Genomic DNA, 23,793 nt, shown 5'->3' on the forward strand with positions numbered 1-23,793 from the left:
AGCTATGATTATTTTCTATCAGATGATTTGCGAATTCAGAAAAAATATTATTATTTAAGCATCTTAAGTGTTCTTCTACTCTAATATTAAAATTTCTTTTAGTTTTTCCAACATATATTGAATCGCAATCATTACAATTTAATTGGTATATCCCAGATTTATTATATTTATGGACTTTGACTGTGATTTTTTAACAATGTTTCTATATTATTAGTTGTGTAGAAAGCTGGTTTAATGTTTTATTATGTTGTCTGTGTAGTCTGTTCATGTCATTTTGATATCCAGTTCCCCATAGTAGTTACGTATTTTAGTTTTTACTTAGGCTTCATAAATTAGAATTTTTCCCGTTTGTTTGATGGTAGGGAACATTAAGCCGGCTTTCTAGTGTAGTATTTAGTAAACATGATAAAAATAAAAAAGGAATTAATTCATTAGTTACGTAAACCTTGACGAAGAAGCTTGTTTGCTTTAAAACCGGTCGGTGGAAAAAAAAAAAAAAAAAAACATTAGTGGTTAAAAACAAAGTTGTTTTATTTATTTTATTATAATGAATAACCACAAAGTCTTCAGATTCAGTCTAAAGCTTCAAATATAAACTTTAATTAAACAATTTTATTTCTTAAATTAATTATTGGTTCACAAGATTGCGCATTTTATGAAATTATTAGTAAGTTCAACCTATAATTGGTAGAATAATTATTTTTTAAATTTAATTAACTATTATTACGTTTATATTAGTTAATTGGAACAGTCTGCGGTGGATATTGACCTAGTGAAAGATAGTACCTAGCCGTGTGTTATAAATTACTAATATTGTATTTTCTTCATAATAAATAATTACTTCCGTGATCAAATAGTTAGCTCTAGATTTAATTATTAATACTAGAGGAATTTGATTCAATTGATTTACGATGTTTACAACTACTTCTTAAGTTTCTACGGCAGTAAAAAATACAATTTGTTTATTACTTTTTAACATAATCTCTATTTATAATATATGATTTTATTTACTTATTTAAAAACTTAATAACACAAAAGAATTTCTTTTATTTTGTATATTTGGAATAAAAACAGACGTAAAGTTTTTTTTTATTAATAATTAATGTAGTGACATCAATGATACAAGTTTTGTTATCTCTGCCTAACTTAAAAAAAAAAAGTGAACAACATATTTTTATCAAAAAGAGCAAATCAACTTCAGGAGATTGGGTTGGAATAGTTATAATTTGATTGATCAATTGTTATTGTATAATTTCTTTCAAATATGTATGTATTTCAAGTAATTTATAATGTGTATAGTACGAGTATATTGATATATCATGCTCGATTTTTTTTATTTTTTAATTCTAAGCACTCTTTATACCACATATATGTAAATGGCAGAAATGCCGGATATATATTTTTTTTGTATATGCATTCTCGGCGAATGCAATTCTGGTGATGGATAAAAAAAACATTTACGCTCCTAACTTTTTTCGTACCTTATAAATTGAAGATTTTGTGAGCTTTAAACCTTCTCGCGGCAAAGATGAACATTTATCTGAAAACCGCACGTAAATCGGTCCGAAAGTTATCGAGTCCATCGAAGACAACCATGTGAACATTGCCTTTTATGGATATTTAGATGTAACGTTTAATCGTCAGTGTGGCCCATAGAATTAAGAATAGTCCAGAAGGAGCGAGAACCATATTTGAATACATCGGACTGTGTCCAATAATTCCCCCACTTGGACACACTTTCGCCGCGCGCATACTTGAAGTCATCGAGTAATATTGCCAGATCGCGAAGAATATAACCATAACACAAATGTATGGTAAAAAAAAACAATATGTTGAATTCTCTAAAATTGTATTGTGCACGCGGAAATATTGATTGACACAACAGAGTAGCTAAGTAAAGGGTCATTTAATAAGAGTAATTGAATTAATGAACTTAAAATATTAAACAAATTTTATTTTACATAAAACGGATATTTTTATAACATGTTAAATAATATTTGATGTTTTAAAGATAATGTCGTTTAAATGTCCACCACGGCGTTGTTTATTCCGAGGCTCAATTTTCATTATTTTTCTTATTATTTGAGCAAAGTAGGGTAAATTTTTTTACTACCCTGGCAATACTAACGAAATTTCCATTTTGTTGCTTTGACAATCTGATGGAAAATAGATGAAAAAATAATTTAATTTTTACGTAATGCATTTGTGACAAACACATTAATTTGATAATTACACATGAAATGTAATTGCATCCTGTTTCTTTAAGATCCTAGCAGTATTTCTACACTTTAAAAGGACACAACACGGCATGGTTAAATTCGAATGAGGAGTATTTTTTTTTTGTTTTTTTACAATACAGTTGCGTACTGAAAGACGTATACAAAGAAACTACTGGGTCAAAACGTAAACCTACTCATTTATGAGTAGTTAAGTCGCCTTATGGTAGGTTTCCTTGTTTTTCAACAGAAAAAATAAATAAACACTTTACTATATTCTATCAAACCAAATGTAAGTAATCAGTTATTGAAATATGTTTGAAGTTGAACTAAATGTTTATTAAGTCTGTAATATAAGGCTTGCTTATAAACGCGTTCTTGATTCCGGTTTTCTTCAGCGAAAGTATCAAAGCTTTTCTGATACATTTGCTTATTAAATACAAGTATTATACTTAAAGATAGACAGACACGCCTCGACTCATACTTAGTGCGCTTAAGTGTCGTGTGTAGGAATACCTTACAATTATTATGTTTTATGACTGAAGATGCATTTTTTTTAAATTTATTTATTCACAATTTTTAAAAACCTGGTTACATTAGAAATTTAATATTGTCTAGTCATTTTATGTCTCGTCTAGTCTAGTTAGTTCAGTCATCATGTGCTTTTTCAGATTGATTTTAAATTTGTCTCCAGTAAAAGTTTTCAAGTAGTAAGGTAGGTCGTTGTAGTGTTTAAGTCCATTATGTAGTATTTTCGACTGTCCTGTGTTTGTCTTTGCTTTTTCAATATGATAGTGTTGTTGTTGTCTGGTGTTATATTTGTGTATGTCAGCATTTTTGACTAATATTATGTCGTCGTCTTGTATCCGTCACCCGCATAAATAAAGGTTTCAGCTCTTTAACTTCACAAACATCAACAGATGAAAGAATTGAAGGAATATAGGTGTTCAAATATAGGCAGAATGGTTAATGTTACACAGTGTGTAAAGTGGCCACTTAAACCAGCCATTGACAGGTCATAAGCCCTGTAGATGCCTAGACTTCTATATTACCTTTTCTTAAATGTTCTTCATCTCTGTTGTAATATGTTAATATAAACAGCTTCCCAGGGAGTTGAATCCAGTCCTTGTCTCCAAAAATTTGGACAAACTGAAAATATTGTTGATTTATAAACATTAATAAATAATAAAAAAAACAGCCAATAACAGATTATAAGCCCTGCAAATGCCTAGACTCCCATATTGCCTTCTCTAAAATATTTTCCCTCTCTGTTGCAAGAAATTTATGCATGAATAACTCCCTAGGGAGGAAATTCAGCCAGTCTGCAAGCATTTGGACACACTCAAAACATTGTTGAAGTTTTGTCTGACTATTTTTTAAAAATATTATCTTCTATAGGGAACGTCTATGTGTATTAAGAGGCCATTGCTTTTTCCTTTATCTGTTTAAATATGAAAATTATGTTAAAGTCATAAAATACTTAAAGAAATTGAGAATTTCGTTTTTATCATGGCATGCCTCATTGCAATTTTACGAAGTGAAATCTCTTTACCAACTAATTACGCATTATTTCAATGATTAATTGTTACGGCGACAATTGACTGGCGAAACTTATATCGCATTGAAATATTTCAATCTTTGTTATTGCTTTTTCTCTCGTTTTGTGTAGATAAATGTTTTGTGCTTCGTACCGTAGCAGAAAATTAATGAAAAACTTATCAATAATTATAATTAAGTTATAAAATGATACGAATAAGTAATCAATGGAATGTAGTAAAGAAAATTCTTTATGGCAAATTCGAAAGTTATCAATGTGTTATTATAATTTAATTTATTTTAGCACGTATTTTTATTCTTGTTAATTACTATGGCTTTGCATACGTTTTCATGGCGTAAATATATTTTCTCATGTATTATGTATTCGAAATTATATAATTTCAAATAACTAAACAACTATAACGGTGTAAGCCAGTAATCACAAGAGCTAGTCACTTTTTTGGAAAGTTATACGTATAACATAACCTGAATTTTGTTTCTTATCTGTTAGTCAGGAACGGTTGGATCGGGTGATCTTGCCAGCCAGTGCAAATCACTAAAACGAGAGATTGAGCGATCCGGAAATACAGCCCTTAAAATATTGGTTGTGGCTCGTGCAGTATGCGCCGTTGATCCACCCTGTTGAAGCCACATTACTAATAATACAAATACGTGGCACGTCGTCTGGTCGATACTCTGGGGTCCTCTGCGGTATCTTCAGCCTCAGCCGCGATATTCTCGGTAGAACGGCTGCTCCGGGGCCGACCAGACCTGGCGGCGTCTCATGTTGCCCCATACACTTCTAGGCGAGCGGCTTAGCACCGAAGTGCTTATCCAGTTGGTGTCGGACGACCAGGAAATCTGCGCCTTAATTCACGCTGCGCCGACACCATCGACGCTGTGGTCCCGTGGCTAGTGTCTCGGACTCACGGACCAAAGGTCCGTCGTTCGAATCCCACTCTACCCCAACTTGATTCCATTTTCTTATAGTGAGTTATTTACAACTCGTTGAGAATGGCCCTCAAAATTAAATATTTGGGTAAATCACAAGAACGCAAATATTTATTTTTCTTGAAAAAAAATTCCGTAAAAAAAATAATTATTATTTTAGAATGATTTTAGTAAGTTTTCCGATTTTTCTTTATCTAAATCCAGTAACCATTTAATTACAAATTTATTTAATTGAATTCGAGTCAAGGTTTTGTAATGTGCGGGTAACATATTGAATGGGGCCCAGAAACCTGAAATTTCTTTGCCCGAATTCTGAGTTTGCGGTAAACCCCATGATCCATCCTCTAGTTTGACTTCTGGTAGTGTGGGAGTGTTCCTTTTGGGATTTGGTAGAATAATTTGCTTTCACAAACATAATTATTCTAGATATATATAATTGGCTTATATCTAATATATCGAATTCCTCGAACAACTTGACGCTGGGGTACCTGAAGGGCTTTTTAAAAATTGATTTTTGAGCAGATTCGAGAGGTTTTAATATTGATTTATAAGTGCCTCCCCATCCTATTATGCCATAAGTTATAATTGAGTTCTATAACATATAATATAGTTGTTTGAGTTTAATTAGAGATAAGATGTTACGTATCGACTTGAAGATATGGAAAAGTTTTCTAATTTTTTGGCTTATATATTCTATGTGTTCTGTCCATTTAAAATATTTATCAATAATTATTCCCAAATCTTTTATATGGTGTACCGATTCAAGTATTTCAGAGCATATTTTTAATTGAAGGTTTTATTTAGGCTGTCCCACTGTGGTTTTACTAAATGTCAGGTATTTTGTTTTGTCAATATTTAAAGTTAAGAGATTGTTATCCAGCCACATTTTTATTGTATTGATACCGTTTTGAGCCGCAGAATAAGTTTCATCCCATACGAAAGGGAATCGCTTTGAAATCTCAGTTAGATTAAAGAGACAGTAAAACCTCTTGGTTAGACCAGGGGAGAGTATTATTCGCGTCGTTCCCCGAGGGAGTAGGCGAAGAGGATAGAACGCTGTATTACTCTGCTTTTGCATACAAGCCTCGATTCCCCTACTTTTATATGTCTTAAATGTTTTCCCTTTCTTTTGCAACAAATTCAAATACTCATAAGCAGTTTATCACACATTTTTGAGACATTAGTCCCAACTCCATGGGACTAAAAGTCTTAGGGTGAGTTGGGACTAGTAATTGGTTGACACAGACATACGAGTATATTACCACAAATATTATATTGGGTCAAAAATATATAATTACATTTAATAAATTAATATATAGCACATTAATATGGTATACAGCAAACTCAAACTTTATGGAAGTCTAAGCTTTTTGACAGGGCTTGTGATTACATTTTTTTTATTGAATATTAATATTTATTTATTGTATTGCAGATGCTGTTATTAAAATTTCTACCCTTGATCCTGATAGGGAGAATTGCAGAAGGGACGAAGCCTCCAGGATATGTTGAAAAACCAAAAGTGTACGACCCGGTAAGCACAAAGATTTTTTTTTTTAATCTGTGTTCGCAATAGAACTAGAATCGTTGACGTTTGCTTTTGACTCGATGGCTGATGAGGTAATTGAGTGGAAAAAAGTTTGCTTCCTAGTTGACCTGTTCTCCTACCACGCTTGAGGTCCTGGGTTCAATTCTTGTGAGGGTCAACATGCGATAATTATATATGAGGTGGTTTTAAACCGCAATATTTCACTGTCCCTGGACTAGCACCTCAGGCGTAAGACTGATCACCTTGCCTTCATGATCGAGACACACTTCCCGGACTTTAGCAATGCAGTACCCTATGCATCATAAGGTATGGATTAGAGTTTGGTGATGTTGATTTAGTACTATTTATCAGTCGATAATCTTAAAATAAAATATGAAAGGCATTCAACGAGTAATACTTATAAAACGCACGGTCTGACTTTTCTTCATGTATTTTCGTTTGGGGTCACCACCGGAATTCGCCAAGGTTGCGTCCTTGCACCGTTCTTTTTTATAATTCTCATGGACTTCATTCTTAGAAAGTCAATTCCACTAGATCGAGGAATATCCATCTCCCCTTCCGATGTATTTAGGGTGGCACTTTATAGCAGTTTGCACTCACTTAAAAGATTACAAAATTTCTTGCCAATTAATGTTAAGCAAACATTAGTCCAGAGCTTACTTCTTCCACTCCTTGGAAGAAGTAAGCTCTGGATAGAAAGGAGGGTGAGTGCCGGGAACAGGGTGAACGGTGCACTGAAATCTACTTTGGCAAACAAATGTTTATCGCAGGAGGCTAAACTAGCAGTTCACAGTGGTGTTCTAGTGCCAACTCTAATGTATGGGAGCGAAGTATGGAATTGGAAAAATGATGATTAAAGTAGGTTAAATGCTGTCGAAATGCGATCTCTCGGGCGAATGTTTGGTAAAACGATGAATGATAGGTGCACAAATATCGAGATCCGTAAACTGTGTAAGGCTGAGACATGCATTATCGACAGAATCATGAAAGGGTGCTGCGTTGGTTTGGACACGCAGAGCGAATGGACAGCGAAAGAACGGCTAAAAGGATCTACGATGCGATGTTGATGGATGCAGAAAACGAGGAAGACCGAGAAAGACATGGCACGATCAAGTCCATCAAATACTTGAAGATGGACATGTCAAAAGTAGGAATGATCGGCGTGCGCGCATGAGAAGATGTATGAATGTAGAGGAAGGGAGATCTGTATGCAAAGATAGAGTGATATGGCGTTCTAGCCTCTCTGCCTACCCATACGGGGAAACGGCGTTATGGTTTGTTGTTTTTGTTAGTTTATTTGATTAATTTTTGAATAGGTAGTTATTTATTGAAAGTTGACTATCTCTTTGTTGTTTTGTCTATTCATTTATGCAGAAAATGAGGAAGACCGAGAAAGACACAGCACGATCAAGTCCATCAAATACTTGAAGATGGACATGTCGAAAGTAGGAATAATCGGCGTGCGTGCATGAAAGGATTTATAAATGTAGAGGAAGCGAGGTTTGTATGCAAAGATAGAGTGAAATGGCGTTCTAGCCTCTCTGCCTATCCCTACGGGGAAACGGCGTGATGGTTTGTTGTTGTTGTTGTTAGTTTATTTGGTTAATTTTGGAATGTTTAGTTATTTATTGAAACTTGACTATCTCTTTGTTGTTTTTTTTATTTATTCGTAATGATAGTCAATAAGCGTGTAAATTATACATATATTGAAGAAAAAAATTAGCACTCCCAGATAAAAAAACAGGCAGTTGTAGTGCAAAAAAAATCATTTGAAAGGCATTCTAATACTTGAACGCAATGAATAATGCTTTGAAAGTGAAACCATGGGCTAATTTATGATACAAATGTTATGTCGATGGGTCTGGTTTGTTTCGCAGAACCAAAAGGAAAGTATGGCCACAAAAAATGGCTTTGGCGTGCTCGAGGTATGTGGAGATAATTATGGCTTAATTTGTGAAGAAGCCATCAGTTACTGAAAGTACAGTTTGACAGGAGGAGAAAAACTAGAGAGGCAAGGTCAATGTTATTTTAACGCAGAGGCGTGGAGTTGAGAAGTTTAGTAGTTTTGCACGTCAAACTGAGTCAACCAGGTGAGAGAAGTGTGCTTGTCAATTTAATTGATGGATGCATCGAGAAAATAGGAAACTGGATGGCTGAAAACAGACTAACATCAAACCCATCAAAAACTTAACAACTATGGGTGGTTTCAGCCAGACGACAGAATTTGATCCAGGATACGGCCTACCCAATGTAGGGAGTACCGCTTTACCCACAGTTAAACTACTGGGAGTTTTACTCAATTCTGACCTTTTTCTTGACGCTCAAATGAGTAGAACATGCTTGTACCAGCTGAGACAAATTAAATGCATACGAAAAAATTTGCCGGTTGATGCCGCCCGTCAATTAATAAATGCGTTTGTAGTGTCTAGAGTCGATTATTGTAATGGTATCTACGCAGGTCTACCAATGAACAAAATGACTCGCCTACAATCTGTATTGAATGCCGCAGCGAGACTTATTTTCGGAATCTCTAAGTTCAGTCATATCACTCCACCACTTCGGGAACTACACTGGCTACGTTTTCCACAGAGGGTCGAATACAAACTCTGTTGGCTTAGGTATAAGTCACTGCACAACTCTGCTCCGGAATATCTAAGGGAACTATGCATTCCAGATGAACTAGCTGACAGGCGTCTCACGCTTAGATCAGCTACGTCTCCGGCGAGAGGAAAAGTTATTATACCTCTACGCAAACAGCGCACTAAATTTAGTGAACGTGCATTTGCGGTCGCAGGCCCTATGGCATGGAATGCTCTCCCAGGAGAGGTGCTAGGCTGTGAAAGTGAAGTGATGTTTCGAAAAAACTTAAAACCCACTTGTTCTATAAATCATTTGAATAAATCCGTAGCATGTGACAACAAAATTAATTGTTTTAATTAAATTATAAATTTAAAAGCTTCAATCAAATTAATTTAACAATAGAATTACTATGTAAAGCGCCCTTGAGGTATTTTATTACGAAAATGTCGCTATATAAGTTATCCATAATAATAATAAAATGTTTTCATTATGTTCAAATGTTTGCAGTCAGGCTGGACTTCCTCCCTAAGGAGTTATTTAGATCCAAATTATTTTGAACCTTGAAATAGGGCACACCGAACATATTATACGAACATCGAATGTTAAGGATCTGGGCGTTAGATTTGTGAGCACTCTGACATTTCATGAACACATAGAGACAATCAGTGGTAATGCATTGAAGACGTTAGGATTCGTTCTGCCTTCTGCTAGGGTTTTCGAAAATACCCGCGTACTGAGAACTCTTTACAACTCCTCGGTGCGAAGTAGACTAGAGAGTGGCTCGATGATCTGGGGGCCACGTGAACTGAAGTACTCTCTTATGATAGAGAAAATCCAAAAGAAGTTTCTGAGATATCTCTACTTAAGAGATTTTTTTAATACAATGCTTGAAACATAAATCAACATTCATATATAAAATCAGCTTTAAAACTAAAAGAAAACTAAAATAAACCTAATTATTAACGACGTTCTTACAAGGTTACATCATTTTGCAAAAACGTCAGAGATGGGACAAATTGATCAATGTAAATTGATCGAATAAAAAAATAATTCATTTAATGTTGTTCATGAAAAAAGTATAAATGTCTCATTTTTTGGTGAATAATTGTGTTAAACACACCATAATAGGCTTGTTTTTGCGTTTTTTATATCAATTTTAGGAAAAAAAGTTTTACGATTGGATGAAATAACTGATAAAATCGATTTGATCAGTGATCAGAAGATTACAGACCTATATCTATTCTTCCAATTTTTTCCAAAGTCATTGAACGAGTTGTATATAATCAGCTAAATAATTATCTATTGTCAAATAATCTTCTTGATCCAAATCAATCAGGTTTTCGTGCGGGCCATAGTACAACAACCGCTTTAATCAAGGTTACAGATGACATTAGATACGCAATGAATAACAAAATGCTAACCTTGATAACATTACTCGACTTCAGCAGCGCTTTCAACTCTGTGGATTTCGATCTTTTGTTGTCTAGGCTTAAAACACTAAATATGACACAACCGGTTATAAAATGGTTCGGATCGCATTTACGAGCTGGACAACAGTGCATCAAAACACCAGATCATCAATCGGAATGGGTTGATATAGCCGCTGGAGTACCTCAAGGTGGAGTTTTATCGCCATTACTATTTTCCCTGTTTATTAATCCGATTGCAGATTGTCTCAATTGTTCATATCATCTCTATGCAGATGATTTACAATTATATCTTTATTGCAGACCTGAAAACACCAGCGAAGCAATAGAATCGATGTCTAATACACTAAATTGCATGTCAACATGGACAAAAGAGCATGGTTTACTAATAAATCCATCTAAAGCACAAATTATGTTTGCGGGTAGTCAAAGATTGATTAGTAAGCTAGACATACCTTCACTTAATCCTTTTAATGGCAATGGTACCAATATTCAATACAGGAAATCCGTAAAAAATCTAGGAGTACAAATGGATGAACATCTCTGCTGGCGAGCTCATACTAATGAATTAAGGCGCTAAAAATTTTTCAGTATACACTCACTTAGAAGGTTGCAAAAATTCTTACCCATTAATACTAAATGCACCCTTGTACAAGCATTACTACTACCTATTCTAGATTACGCTGATGTTTCCATGACTGATTTAAGCTGTGAGCAACTCGATAAACTTGAACGACTTCAGAATACATGCATAAGGTACATTTTTGGTCTTAGGAAATATGACCACATTTCTGATTATCGTAGGCAACTGAAATGGCTCAAAATTAGACAGCGGAGAGACTATTACTCCCTCTCACTTCTGTTCAATGTACTTCATAGTCCTAACGCTCCTATATACCTGCGTGAAAAATTTCAACGCTTATCAGTTCATGCTTTACCTCTTCGTTCTAATTCTCAAGGCACTCTCTTAATACCCATCCACAATTCCTCTTTCTTCTCTAACTCATATAGTGTCCATGCGGCTCGACTGTGGAATCATCTCTCATCCACCATCACAGATGTTACTACACTATCCCTGTTTAAATCACGTCTGAAAAAACATCTCCTTTCTTTTCCTTAATCTCTCCTCCTTTCCTTTTTCCTCTTTCCTCTTTCCTCTTTTTTCCTTTTTCCCATTGAGTAATTGTTTTGGTTTAAGGTAATTTATAAACAAATACGTTTATTTCTATTTTTATATATTTTTACCTTTTTAATCATTTTTTTTTCTATTGAACATGTTCTGTAACTTGAATTATAAAAATAAAACTTTTATTTTATTGGTTGGTTGGAAGAAATTGCCATTTGGCAATAAGCCCGCCAATGTACAAATAACATTATGCACAAAAAGTTAAATAAATAAAATAAATCAGTAATTTCCCATCACTAAAGAAATTAATTTAACAGCTGTCATTCTAATCAAGCTATATTTTAAGGACTATAGCTACACATCACCGGGGAGGGAAGGTTTAAGAGATTGACGTGTTAAATTATTACTATTCAATATATGTTTTTCTTTAAAATTACTACGACTACGCCTCTGTCTATTCTTAATTCATTAGTTTAAGTCTAGCCTACAGCCTACCTAACTAAAGCTCCCATTATTTATTCTAATAGATAACTCGGCTTCCTCTTTGCAGTTTTGATTTGACTGATTTTTCGCACGAGTTTCAACATTTCTCTAAACTCTGAACAATTCGGAACATAATTAAACCCGAGTCTGATTACAAATATATTTCTTTTCTCAGAACTGACTAGAAGGTTGAAATCAGGGGTTCAAAACACTTTTTAAAAACGGCTAAACCAGCTATTCTAGAATTCCACACGTCCATGCGCTTTGTAGCTGCATGACGATTAATAATCCAACTTCCACATGTCACCATCATCATCATTCCCTTTCCGCACCTGATGGTGCATTGGGCGCTGGATTGGTACACCAATTGCATCGTATCCTGATCAATTTTGTTTCATGAAGGTAAGATGATCACAGCCTTACGCTTCAGGTGCCAGTCCAGGGATTAAGAAATATTATACTGTAAAAACACCTTTTTAAATAAATATTTCATATCAACCATGTCGGGAATCGAACCTGAGACCTCTTGCATGGTAGGCAAACGCGCTAACTATTACACCACGAGGCCGACAAATGTAAATGTTATCATAAAATAAAATAAATAAAACAACTTTCTTTTAAACCATTTTTTTTTCTACCGACCGGTTTCAAAGCAATCAAACTTCTTCGTCAAGGTAACTAATGAATTCTTTCCTATTTTTTTATCCATGTTTACTAAATACTACACGTATTACTTTTTAGTACACGTACACGTTTTGTTCCTTAAAAGGGTGGTAATTTTATATGAATATTTTCAAAGCTAGACGGGAGTGGACTTAAAGAAATATTGTTTATTTGTTTCTTAATTATTTTTTATTATTATGAATCGCTTATTAAATTTCTAAGTTGTCTTATTTGATATTTTATTTTCAACATGAAGTACTTTTAATCCAGCGTCTTTATTGGGATAGTGTAGGTGAATTGGTTCAGCCGGATGAATCTCACCCGCATGATAAAGGTTTCAGCTCTTTTACTTCACAAAAGTTAACAGCGGCCTCCGTGGTGTAGTGGTCAAGACGCTCGACTCACACACGGAAGGTTCCGGGTTCGATTCCCGGTGAGAACACAAAAATTAAAATGTGATTTTTCTCAAGCCTGGGTGCTCTCTGATGTAATTCGCCCTTGTAATAAGGCCTCCTGGCCTGTTGTGGTGCAAAAAAAAATAAAAAATGTAAAAAAATGTAAAAAAAAAAACAGATGGAAGAGTTGAGGAAACGTGGATGTTCAAACATAGGCAGAATGGCGAATGTTACACAGTGTGTAAAGTGGCCACTTAAACCAATGACAGGGAATAAGCCCTGTAAATGCCTAGACTCCCATATTCCCTTCTCAAAAATATTTTCCTTCTCTGTTGCAACAAATTTAAATATGAACAACTCCCAGTGAGAAAATCCAGCCAGTCTGCAAGCATTTGGACATACTCAAAACATTGTAGAACTGCATTTTACGGAATAGAAACGGGCCGGAGACGGGCCGCGGCCACGGTTTTCCGACGCCTGCCTTTACAGAACACTTTCCTAGCCATTGAAATGATGGTGAAGTTCATGGGAATCATTGTTCAATGGTTGTGCAAACGTTTTGTTATAAAATATACCACCGTTTTTGTTTATTTTATAGAAAGTGAAACTATTTGCCAGAATAATTAATCAAATGTGCTTTGTATCAATAGAGCGTATTCATTTGTGTATTTTTATTTCATATAATTATTTTCAATTATAATCATGAGAAGAATTATTTCGGTAACCGACAAATTCGTTGAACAATACTTTGTTTTAAATCATTTTATGTGAAAAGTCGGAATAATCGGCGTGCGAGCATCAAAATAGAATGATATGGCGTTCTATCCTTTCCGCCTACCTTGCCTGGAATGGTTGGTTTGTTTTTATTTTTATTTATTAAATAAAATTGAAACAGGGAGAAATGGAATGATTTTTGAAGAAGGGAACCTGAAAATCCGAGCATTATAGTGCTTTTGCCTATGTAATTTATTTTTTTTACATTTGCATTTATTTTTGCACCACAATAGGCCAGGAGGCCCAATTACACTGGCGAATTACATCACAGAACACCCAGGCTTGAGAAAAATCACATTTTTATTTTTTGTGTTCTCACCGGGAATCGAACCCGGAACCTTCCGTGCGTGAGTCAAGCGTCTTGACCGCTACACCACGGAGGCCGCCGTAATTAATGCAATAATGATGGTAGCTGTTGGATGGCCAACACACGTTCTTATTTGAATTGGATTTGTTTTTAAATTGAATTTTGGAGATCATTTTTTACTGTCTATACGTTTACGTATACGTACAAGTATACGTTTTTTTACTATGCATTATACTGTGTTTTCACTACATCTTCTACTACGTTTTTTTAAATATATTTTTGGCTATGTATTTTACTATATTTTTACTGTTTTTTTTACTATGTTAATTTTACTGTGTATTCTACTATATTTTCAATATGTCTTTTACTATTTCTTCAACTATGATTTTTTACCATATTTTTTTTACCTTGTATTTTACTACGTCTTTTACGTTTTTTAAATATTTTATTGGTGTCTTGTATTACTTTTTTGCCATATTTTTTTGCTACACATTTTACTATGTTTTTCAATACTTCTTCCACTATGTTTTTTTAGTATTTATTTTACTATGTTTTATAGTACATTTTTTACTATGTTTTTCACTTCTTCTTCCACAATGTTTTCACTACGTTTTTTTAGTATTTATTTTACTATGTTTTTTAGTACATTTTTTACTATATTTTTCACGCCTTCTTCCACCATGTTTTTTTACTATATTTTTTATTATTTATTTTACTATGTTTTTTAGTACATTTTTTTCACTGTGTCTTTTACTTAGTTTTTAACTCTTTTTTGACTCTTACGATGTTTTTACTATATTTTTTAACCATATATTTTACCATGTCTTTTACTACGTACTTTTAATATATTTATTTCTGTGTATTTTAGTATGTTTTTTAAATGTCATTTACTACCTTTTTTACTATATTCTTTTTACATTATTTTTTACTTTATTTCACCTATGTTTACTACCTTTTTTTAAAAATATTGTTTTTAATTGATTTTTTCTGTGTTTCTTTTTTGGGTGATACCGTGTGTGTTGGATTTGTTCCGACGTTTCGGCTACCTTTGCAGGAGCCATCTTTAGGGTAAACTATTATGGCTCCTGCAATGGTAGCCAAAAAACAGTAATTTTGCCGAGCACATAAAAAAAACGTTTGGATTTTAAAACTTTTTTTTTTTTTAATAAATTTTATAAATGGTACATGTTTTTTTATTTTTTACAATTCCACTATTATACATCTTGTAAACGTTAAAGCTGTAACTCTCCAATAAAAGAGACTCTTGTGCTTTGAGAGTGACTTACACTGTTATATTTATTTATTTATTAGAGTTTATATAATTTTAAATATATAGGAGTACTCGAGAAAAAATTAAAAACATACGATATATAAATAAAAACAGAAAATAATAATACATTCATACTAATTAAAAATTAATGCAGTTTTTATACTTGTTCAAAAAATTTCTTTAGATTTACTTTGAATTTACTTATAGATATATTAGTTTTGAAAATTGTAATTTTTGTCAACTTGGAAGACAAAATTCAAATTACTAAATAAATAAAATAGTGTACATCACTCTCCGAGTAAAAGAGCTAGTCTCTTTTTTGAAAAGTAACAGCTTTAACATTAAAAAAAAACATGTAAAAGTAGATCGTAAAGTAAAACAAAACATGTATCAATTACGTTATTAAATTAATCAATATTTTTTTAAATATCTCTACTTCAAACGGAAATGAGCTTTTAGCGTTGATATATAAATCTCAAATTCCTATGTGCGAGTATAAGGGACACACGCAATCAATCAATTCTAGAGTATTCATATTATAGATAATGTAAAAATGGTAATTTTTGCATGCAAAGATTTTTTTATAATATTCACACTCGTAACTGTATTTATTACCTGCTAGATAAAGATTGTTGAAAAATTGGTGAAGCTTATAATTAAATAAAGTTTGTTTTGCTGTTTCAGAATCCTCCGGACTACAAGTATAGTTACTCGGTAGCAGACAAGACAGGTGGACAGCAAGGACATATAGAGAACAGGAAAGGGGAACATACCGAAGGACGATATTTTGTCGATGATCCTAAAGTAAGGAACGTTCTTCATATAATCATTCGTTCTTCAGTCATTCCAATGTGGTCTTTATGGACCTCCAGGTTACCATTTTAAAATGAAATCTGTTCAGGTTGCCACAAATGCCTGATTTTTCAGATAAATGTCTGTCTTTGGAGAAAAACAGTTAAAAAATAAAGAAAAAGATTTGCTTTAAGAAATTTGTATATTCATTATCTTAAATCAATACTATTACTCAATGGGAAAAAGGAAAATAGAGCAAAGATGAAAAAAGGAGAGATTAAGGAAGAGAAGGGAGATGTTTCTTCAGACATGAATAAACAGAGATACTGTAGTAACATCTTTGATATTGGATGGGAGATGATTCCACAGTCGAGCGGCATGGACACTAACTGAGTTAGAGAAGAAAGAGGAAATGTGTATGGGTATTAAGAGAGTGCTTTGAGAATTAGAACGACAAGGTAAACTATGAACTGATAAGCGTTGAAATTTTTCACGCAGTTATATAGGAGCGTAAGGTCTATGAAGTACATTGAACAGAAATGAGAGGGAGTGATAGTCTCTCCGCTGTCCAATTTTGAGCCATTTCAGTGGCCTACGATAATTAGAAATGTGGTCATATTTTCTAAGACCAAAAATATACTTTATGCATGTATTCTGAAGTAGTTCAAGTTTATCGAGTTGCTCACAGCTTAAATCAGTCATGGAAACATCAGCGTAATCTAGAATGGGTAGTAGTAATGCTAGTACGAGAGTGTATTTAGTATTAATGGATAAGAATTTTCGCAACCTCCTAAGTGAGTGTAGACTGACAAATATTTTGCGGCTCAATTCATTAGTATGAGCTCACCGGCATAGATGTTCATTCATTAGTACTCCTAGATTTTTTACGGATTTTCTGTATTGAATATTGGTACCATTGACATTAGGAGGATTAAGTGATGATACGTCTAACTTACTAAGCAATCTTTGACTGCCCGGAAACATAATTTGTGTTTTAGATGGGTTTATAACCATACTCTTGTCCATGTTTACACGCAATTTAGTGTATTAGACATCGATTTTATTACTTCGCTGGTGCTTTCAGGTCTGCAATGAAGATATAGTTATAAATCATATGCATAGAGATATGAACAATTGAGACATTCTTCAGATCATTAATTACTTACATGCATCGCAAATCACCTAATCAATTTTAATCATGGCGTTAATTAATATACAGGAGTAAATATATCATACAGATTCTGATTAAAGATTAAAAATAAATATTGTGAAAATATTTTATTATACTAAGAAGGCTTTGAGAAATAATATTCTACTCACCTTAGTTCAAAAAACTTAAAAAATATTTGTTAACTAATATCTAATTTTATGAAATTAAAATAATTTGATGCTGATTCTTTAGAAGTCAAATATTTAAGGGAAAATTGGTTTCTTGCAATTTTTGGACGGACCGCGCTTGATAGTTGTATTATTGTAAAAATAAACGCAGATTTTGACACTACATAAAACATAATTTATCATTTTAGGAAGCATCTTCTCAAGAAGTCCGTTACCTGGCTGACGATTGGGGTTTCCATCCTGTGGTACAGTACAGCAGCAGGACTGCTTCTGGTTACTCCAATACCAGGTTTGCTCTTGGAGAAGCAGCTGTCAAGGGTCTGCCATCTACTAAGGTAAATACACATTTCAGAGAAACAGTAAAACTGTGAAACAATGAAAACTGAAAAGTCGATAAGGTATTTGGGAACGACGTTAGACTGTCAAATTAAATGGACTAATCATTTGGAAAAAATATTGACAAATTTAAATATGTTTTTAAACGTTTAACTTGTTATGTTTATCCAAACACTAGCAAAACGGTGTATCATGCTCTTGTATATTCTTCTTTTTTTTATGCATTTTTAACATACGATGTTTTACTTATTGGTACATGTAAGTAAATTAAATAAAGTTATTTTTATCTTAAGGATCATTATCAACAAACTTTCTTTGGGTTAACTAATGAATTGATATAATGCTATTTTAATGAGTCTAAGTATTTTATTTTATTTTTGGTGTCCCATCCTTCGTGAGTGTGGTTTTGTAAATAATGATTTCTGAAAAACAAAGGGTAAAAAGTCATTAGTATATCCCAAATTTGTGGATTAAAGGATCACTCGTGTTTTATTTATATAATAAATTAAAATGATCTTCCATCAAGAATTTTCACTTACAAACTTCAATCTGTTAATTTATCTAAAATTTTATTGTGCACGTGGAAACATTGATTAACACAACAGAGTAGATAAGTAAAAGGTCATTTAATAAGAGTAATTGAATAAATGAACTTTATTTTATTTTACATAAAATTGATATTTTTATATCATGTTAAATAATATTTGATGTTTTAAAGATAATGTCGGTCAAATGTCCACGATAGAGTTGTTTAATCCGAGATCATTTTTTTATTAGTTGTCTCATTAGATGAGCAAAGTAGGGTAAAACAATTCACTACCCTGGCAACACTAACGAAATGTTCATCTGGCAGATGGCAAAATAATTCAATTTTTAAGTAATGCATTTGTTATATACACATTCATTTGCAAATTACAGATGAAATGTGATTGCATCCTGTTTCTTTAAGATCCTAGCAGTATTTCTAAAATTTAAGGGGACACAACACGGCATAGTTGAATTCTAATCACATTCAGCTTTTTTTTGTATTTGTAACTTATTTATACCGTTTGTAAAATACAAAGAAAAAACTGTTATACATTTTTTTTAAGTAGTACTAAAGTTACGCACGAGGAAACCAAAAGCAAGCATTGAAATTAAGTAGCTACAGAGAAATTGATATTCTCACGTAGACGGAGAACATTTTCTAAGAGGGAATATGGATAAATTATTGTGAAAAAAAAACTTCGTTAATAAAAATTGAAAATATTTTTTTATTCTTTTACAAGAACACTACTATAGTTTCAGGAGAGCACTCCTCCCATTGACGGGTGATATTATTTTATTTTATATATAAATTAGTTTTTATATCACCCGTCGATGGGGGAGTGCTCTCCCGAAACTATAGTAGTGTTCTTGTAAAATAATAAAAATTGTGTAATACTAATAACATTTTTTATTTTCATAATAATTTATAATGAAGTGTTACGAAGTGAATTCCGATTCGATTTTAATTTTAAAAAGGGTATATGGATGCCTAGGTAATTACTTCTCATTTCTATTTGTGGGCTTTTGTGGGTTTTTGAGGAGAAATATACTTGAAATCTTTACTGATGTGATTAAATTTACTTTTTAATACAATGGAACTAAATAATTTGACACATGTATCGCAGCTGTGATTAGACTAAAAAGTACACTTGGCGTAGATAAGGAAGTTGGTGTGTCTGCAGAAAATATAAGTACACTCAATGTATTGTTATTTTTGTTACAATAAGTGTCTTTGGCACTGGTTACCCCTGTGAGGACACGTTATTTTTATTGCTTGTAATACAAAAAAAAATCAAAAGGTATTTTTTTAAACAGTTGGATTTATGAATTGTAGTTTAAACGGTTTTTTTTTTATTTTTAGTCCGAGTCTCCAATAGTTCCTTTGCTCACTGGAACAGTTTTACCAGCTGGAACTTCCACTGATGGCTTTATCCACCATGACAACGTCAATGGAATCCAGACTCATCATGCGATGGCTGTGCAGCCATCTGCTCCAACAGCAATCTTCACCCCAGCACCGACACTTCTATTGGGCAACCAATTGAGTCCCCAAAACGTGGTGACGTTTGGGTCGACAGTTCCAGTCACTTTGCAAAGTGTAGAAAATTTACAAGCAGGGGATCCCATTACCACTGTTCTAAGTCCAACGCAACCACTGGGTTACAAGCAAGAACAAACGCTACACCATTCGCCAAACGGAGGAGTCAAATACTCTTCAAATGTCGGAGGAGATAAGTCTAAATCCTACGTCAATGTGGAGTTGGGAAATCATGGTGGAAACGGTGCAACAGCTTTGAACAATCAACTATCGGAACTCAGAAACCCAAGATACGAAGCTGTTTTAAATTCTGGTCCTGTATATCAATCAACTCTACTGCCTAACAAATTTGTCAATATACAACATGGCGTAAAACATGTCGTCACGTCAGATCATCCAGTCGATTTGAATGCAGTGCGGCAAGATATCGACGAAGGTAATACTCGAGAGCCAGCTGAATATCTTCTGACAACCCAAATTAACGGGCAGTATGGGGAAAAGTTACAAGGACCAAGCAGGAGTACCATTAATTCAAAAAGAAATAAATCTAAATTATCACCCAAAAAGAACGTGTATGTTTCGTCAACAACGCAAGCGCCTTTGTTTAGTTCTACTATAAGAGTACGACCTAAACAAAATGTGGACGGCTATACAAAATTAGTTCAATCAACACAAAATCTCGTTTCAAATGAAGATTTGTTGAATATAAATGGAGCGGCAGAAAGTGATGAAGTCATTAATTTACCAGTGACAAATCATTACAATTTCGAAGAACAGGGAAATATTGTAACTATAAATCCAACGCAGAATGTTTTGACCTTAAAAGGCACTGTTAGTGTTACTGATCACCCTGTCAAGCAGCATACTGGAGCTGGTATCGTATCAATAGAAAGAGGACCAGACTACAGATATCCTCAACAAGTCACCGTCCAAACGCCGATTGTGGTACCTGATTTCGATTACGACTACTCCAACAACGAAGTTTCGTCTACCCAATCGTCCCTCAATACGGTTGTTTCCCAAAGCTTACAGAATGATGTTCAAAAACAAAATATTTACTCCACAACGCAAAGCACAATTATATCTAATAAGGCGTTGGATTATGTGACCCAGCAGAGTTATAATACAAATCCAATTGGAATAGGAACTATTGTGGTCACTCCTAGACCCGTGAGCCAAAAGTTTTTAGCTCCCCTCACTGCAGGACTGAGCCTTGTCAGGTCAAACAGTGTTGAAAAATACCTCGACTGCGCTCATACAGAACGTTCAGATGTTAAATTTGTAGAAGACGATATAATTGAACAAGAAAATGAAGAAAATAAAGCAATTGATAAGGAAATACAGAAACTATCGCAATCTTTTGGTAATAAAGTTCAAGTAACCACAGATAATAATCAAATTCAATATCCAAGTGCCTTGGAAGAATCTAAGAAGATTCAAGTTAACTCAAATCAGCAGTTGTATCAACTCGGAGCCCAACAAGTATTGATACATCCGGCGGGGCAGCAAAGCCAGTTGGCCGCTGAAGAGATAAATCAACAACTTGAAGAGTCGCAAGAGGAATCGCTCAAGCAAGAATCAAATCAGCAGCAAAATGGACAAGTGTTGCAACAAAACTCTAATCAACAGTACAATCGAGCTAACCCTAATGCAGGGGGACAGACTGGCGTTGTTCAAAATACAGTGCACTCTGTTTTGGGAGGCGATTCAAACGAATATAACTCGGCGTATGATAATGTCGATTATAACAAAGTACACAGGCAAGTCGCCGGTCTCCATGTACTCGGATATAATGAAGATTACTCTCATGCGCAAGTAAATAATAATCCATCTTCTATTTCGTATAGTCAAACAAATCTTTACAATCGTCCAAGTGCGAATTATCAACAGTACTCCGCAGAGCATCAACAAGTGCAACATCAAGAAATTAGAGCACATTCTCACCAGCCTCAGTATTATTATGTCCCTCAGCAAAATACGCACCAGCATTATTCTTCTCACAATATCGCTCCGTCTCAGCAATATTTGATTTACGGAACTCCGCAACAAATTCCTCTCCAACAAATGAGACACCATTATAATATCGTTTACCCGCAAGGAACAGATGCCACGGTCACTCAAAATACTTTGCATCCTCAATCAGTTTCTCCGTTGCAACATGTTTATCATTCTTACCCTGTTGACAGAATCGTTGAAAAAAAGGTCCCGTACCCCGTAACTGTTGAGAAAATTGTAGAGAAAAAAGTTCCAGTTGAAGTAAAGGTTCCTTATCCGGTTGAAAAGATAGTTGAAAAGGTAATTGATAGACCAGTAGAAGTCACGAGATATGTTGACAAGCCTTACCCGGTCGAGAAGCGTGTCCCGTATCCTGTTCAAGTAGAAAAGATTGTAGAGAAAAAGGTTCCGTACCCAGTTGAGGTAAAAGTGCCTTATAAAGTAGAAGTCGGCGTACCGTATCCAGTTGAGAAAATTGTTGAAAAACAAATTCGCGTCCCTGTTCCTGTAAATGTTCCATTCCCTGTCGAAAAAATCGTAGAAAAAATAGTCGAAAAACCGATTCACATAACGAAATACGTAGACAAGCCTTATCCTGTTGAAAAAACGAGTTCCATACCTGTCCACGTTGGACAGAATTGTAGAAAAGAAAGTTCCGTATCCAGTTGAAGTTAAAGTTCCTTATAATGTTGAAACTCAAAACGTTGGTTATACTTGTTGTATCCAGTTCAGTACGCGGAACAAGGCAACTATGTACAAAATCAGCAGGTCACAATGGGTGGGGGCAATAACTATCAAACATTGGACAGTTCAAACAGAATATTCAATTATTAGACCAGTCCAAGTTCACCGCGTCGCCTGAAAATAACGCTGTTTCTGGGTATTCCTACAACAAGCCGAAAATTCCATTCATTTCGTCTCCGCAAGACAACAGCTACAGAGGAAGTGAGTTGTATCCCATGAGCGTCGCGACGTACGTAGGACCGCCGCCAATCATTGCGTCACACCACGCCTGGAACTTTGGCAATATCAACTTAAACAAGAATTCGAACAGCGAAAGGTCAGAGCGATCAAATAGAGGCTACAGGATAGAGTATGGATTCAAACCTCCCCTGATTCCGAGTCTCGAAATTGATCTCAATGGGCAGCCGATCAAAAGGGATATTCAGTAAGACGAACTACGTCGGTCCAGTCAAAAATAATAGTGATTATCTAATTATTAAACTAGATATAAGAAATTGTAATATAATAGATGATACGATATTTTAATCATAAAAAGTTTGTAAATGTACCATTACTGTATTCCATTTTTTTATTATTATTCGTTATTATTTGTTTATATATTATTTTTTGTGTTTTTTTTTCCGATATTCGTAAGAAAAAGAGTAAAGCCTTTCGTATAATTTCAATAAACCAGCAAGAGTCATGCGAATTGCTTACTCCCAAGACAGTTCTATATCAGCAATGTTCGAGTATGTCCAAATGCTTGCAGACTGGCTGGATTTCCTCCCTAGGGAGTTATTCATATTTAAATTTTCTTCAACAGAGAGGGAAAATACTATTAATAAGGGAATATGAAAGTCTAGGCATTTACAGGGATTATGACCTGTCATTGGCTGGTTTAAGTGGCCACTTTCACATTCACCATTTTGCCCGTGTTTGAACACCCACAAATGTGGATGTTCAAAGTTCAAAGTTCAGTTGAGGAAATCCTCAACTCTTTCATCTGTTGACTTTTGTGAAGTAGAAGAGCTGAAACCTTTATCACGCGGGTGAGATTCATCCGGCTGAACCAAATCACCAACTAGGCAACGCCAGAAAACAATTTTAAATTTCTTATTTTACCAGGTAGTTAATTCAACAGTGTTCGAGTATGTCCCTTCTCCCTTCCCTTCTCAATAATAGTTTCCCTCTCTGTTGAAATTAAATTTAAGCATAAATAACTCCTTAGGGAGGAAATCCAGCCAGTCTGCAAGCATTTGGACATGCTCTA

General features: G+C 34.2%; 1 protein-coding gene across 1 annotated transcript; it reads left to right on the forward strand.

The window, feature by feature from the left end:
* Positions 1-2,676: 2,676 nt before the first annotated feature.
* On the forward strand, positions 2,677-23,089 carry LOC148271413 (uncharacterized). The gene is given in 7 exon segments (XM_088241420.1): positions 2,677-2,931; positions 6,136-6,234; positions 15,959-16,078; positions 17,593-17,739; positions 19,629-22,403; positions 22,405-22,503; positions 22,601-23,089. Coding segments are annotated over 6 exon segments (3,612 nt in total). The 5' UTR covers positions 2,677-2,931; the 3' UTR covers positions 22,973-23,089.
* The last annotated feature ends 704 nt before the right edge of the window (positions 23,090-23,793 follow it).

The sequence above is a fragment of the Micrasema longulum genome, unplaced genomic scaffold (genome assembly GCF_059751315.1).
Source record: "Micrasema longulum isolate JH-2025_06_02 unplaced genomic scaffold, ASM5975131v1 h1tg002889l, whole genome shotgun sequence".
Taxonomy (NCBI): domain Eukaryota; kingdom Metazoa; phylum Arthropoda; class Insecta; order Trichoptera; family Brachycentridae; genus Micrasema; species Micrasema longulum.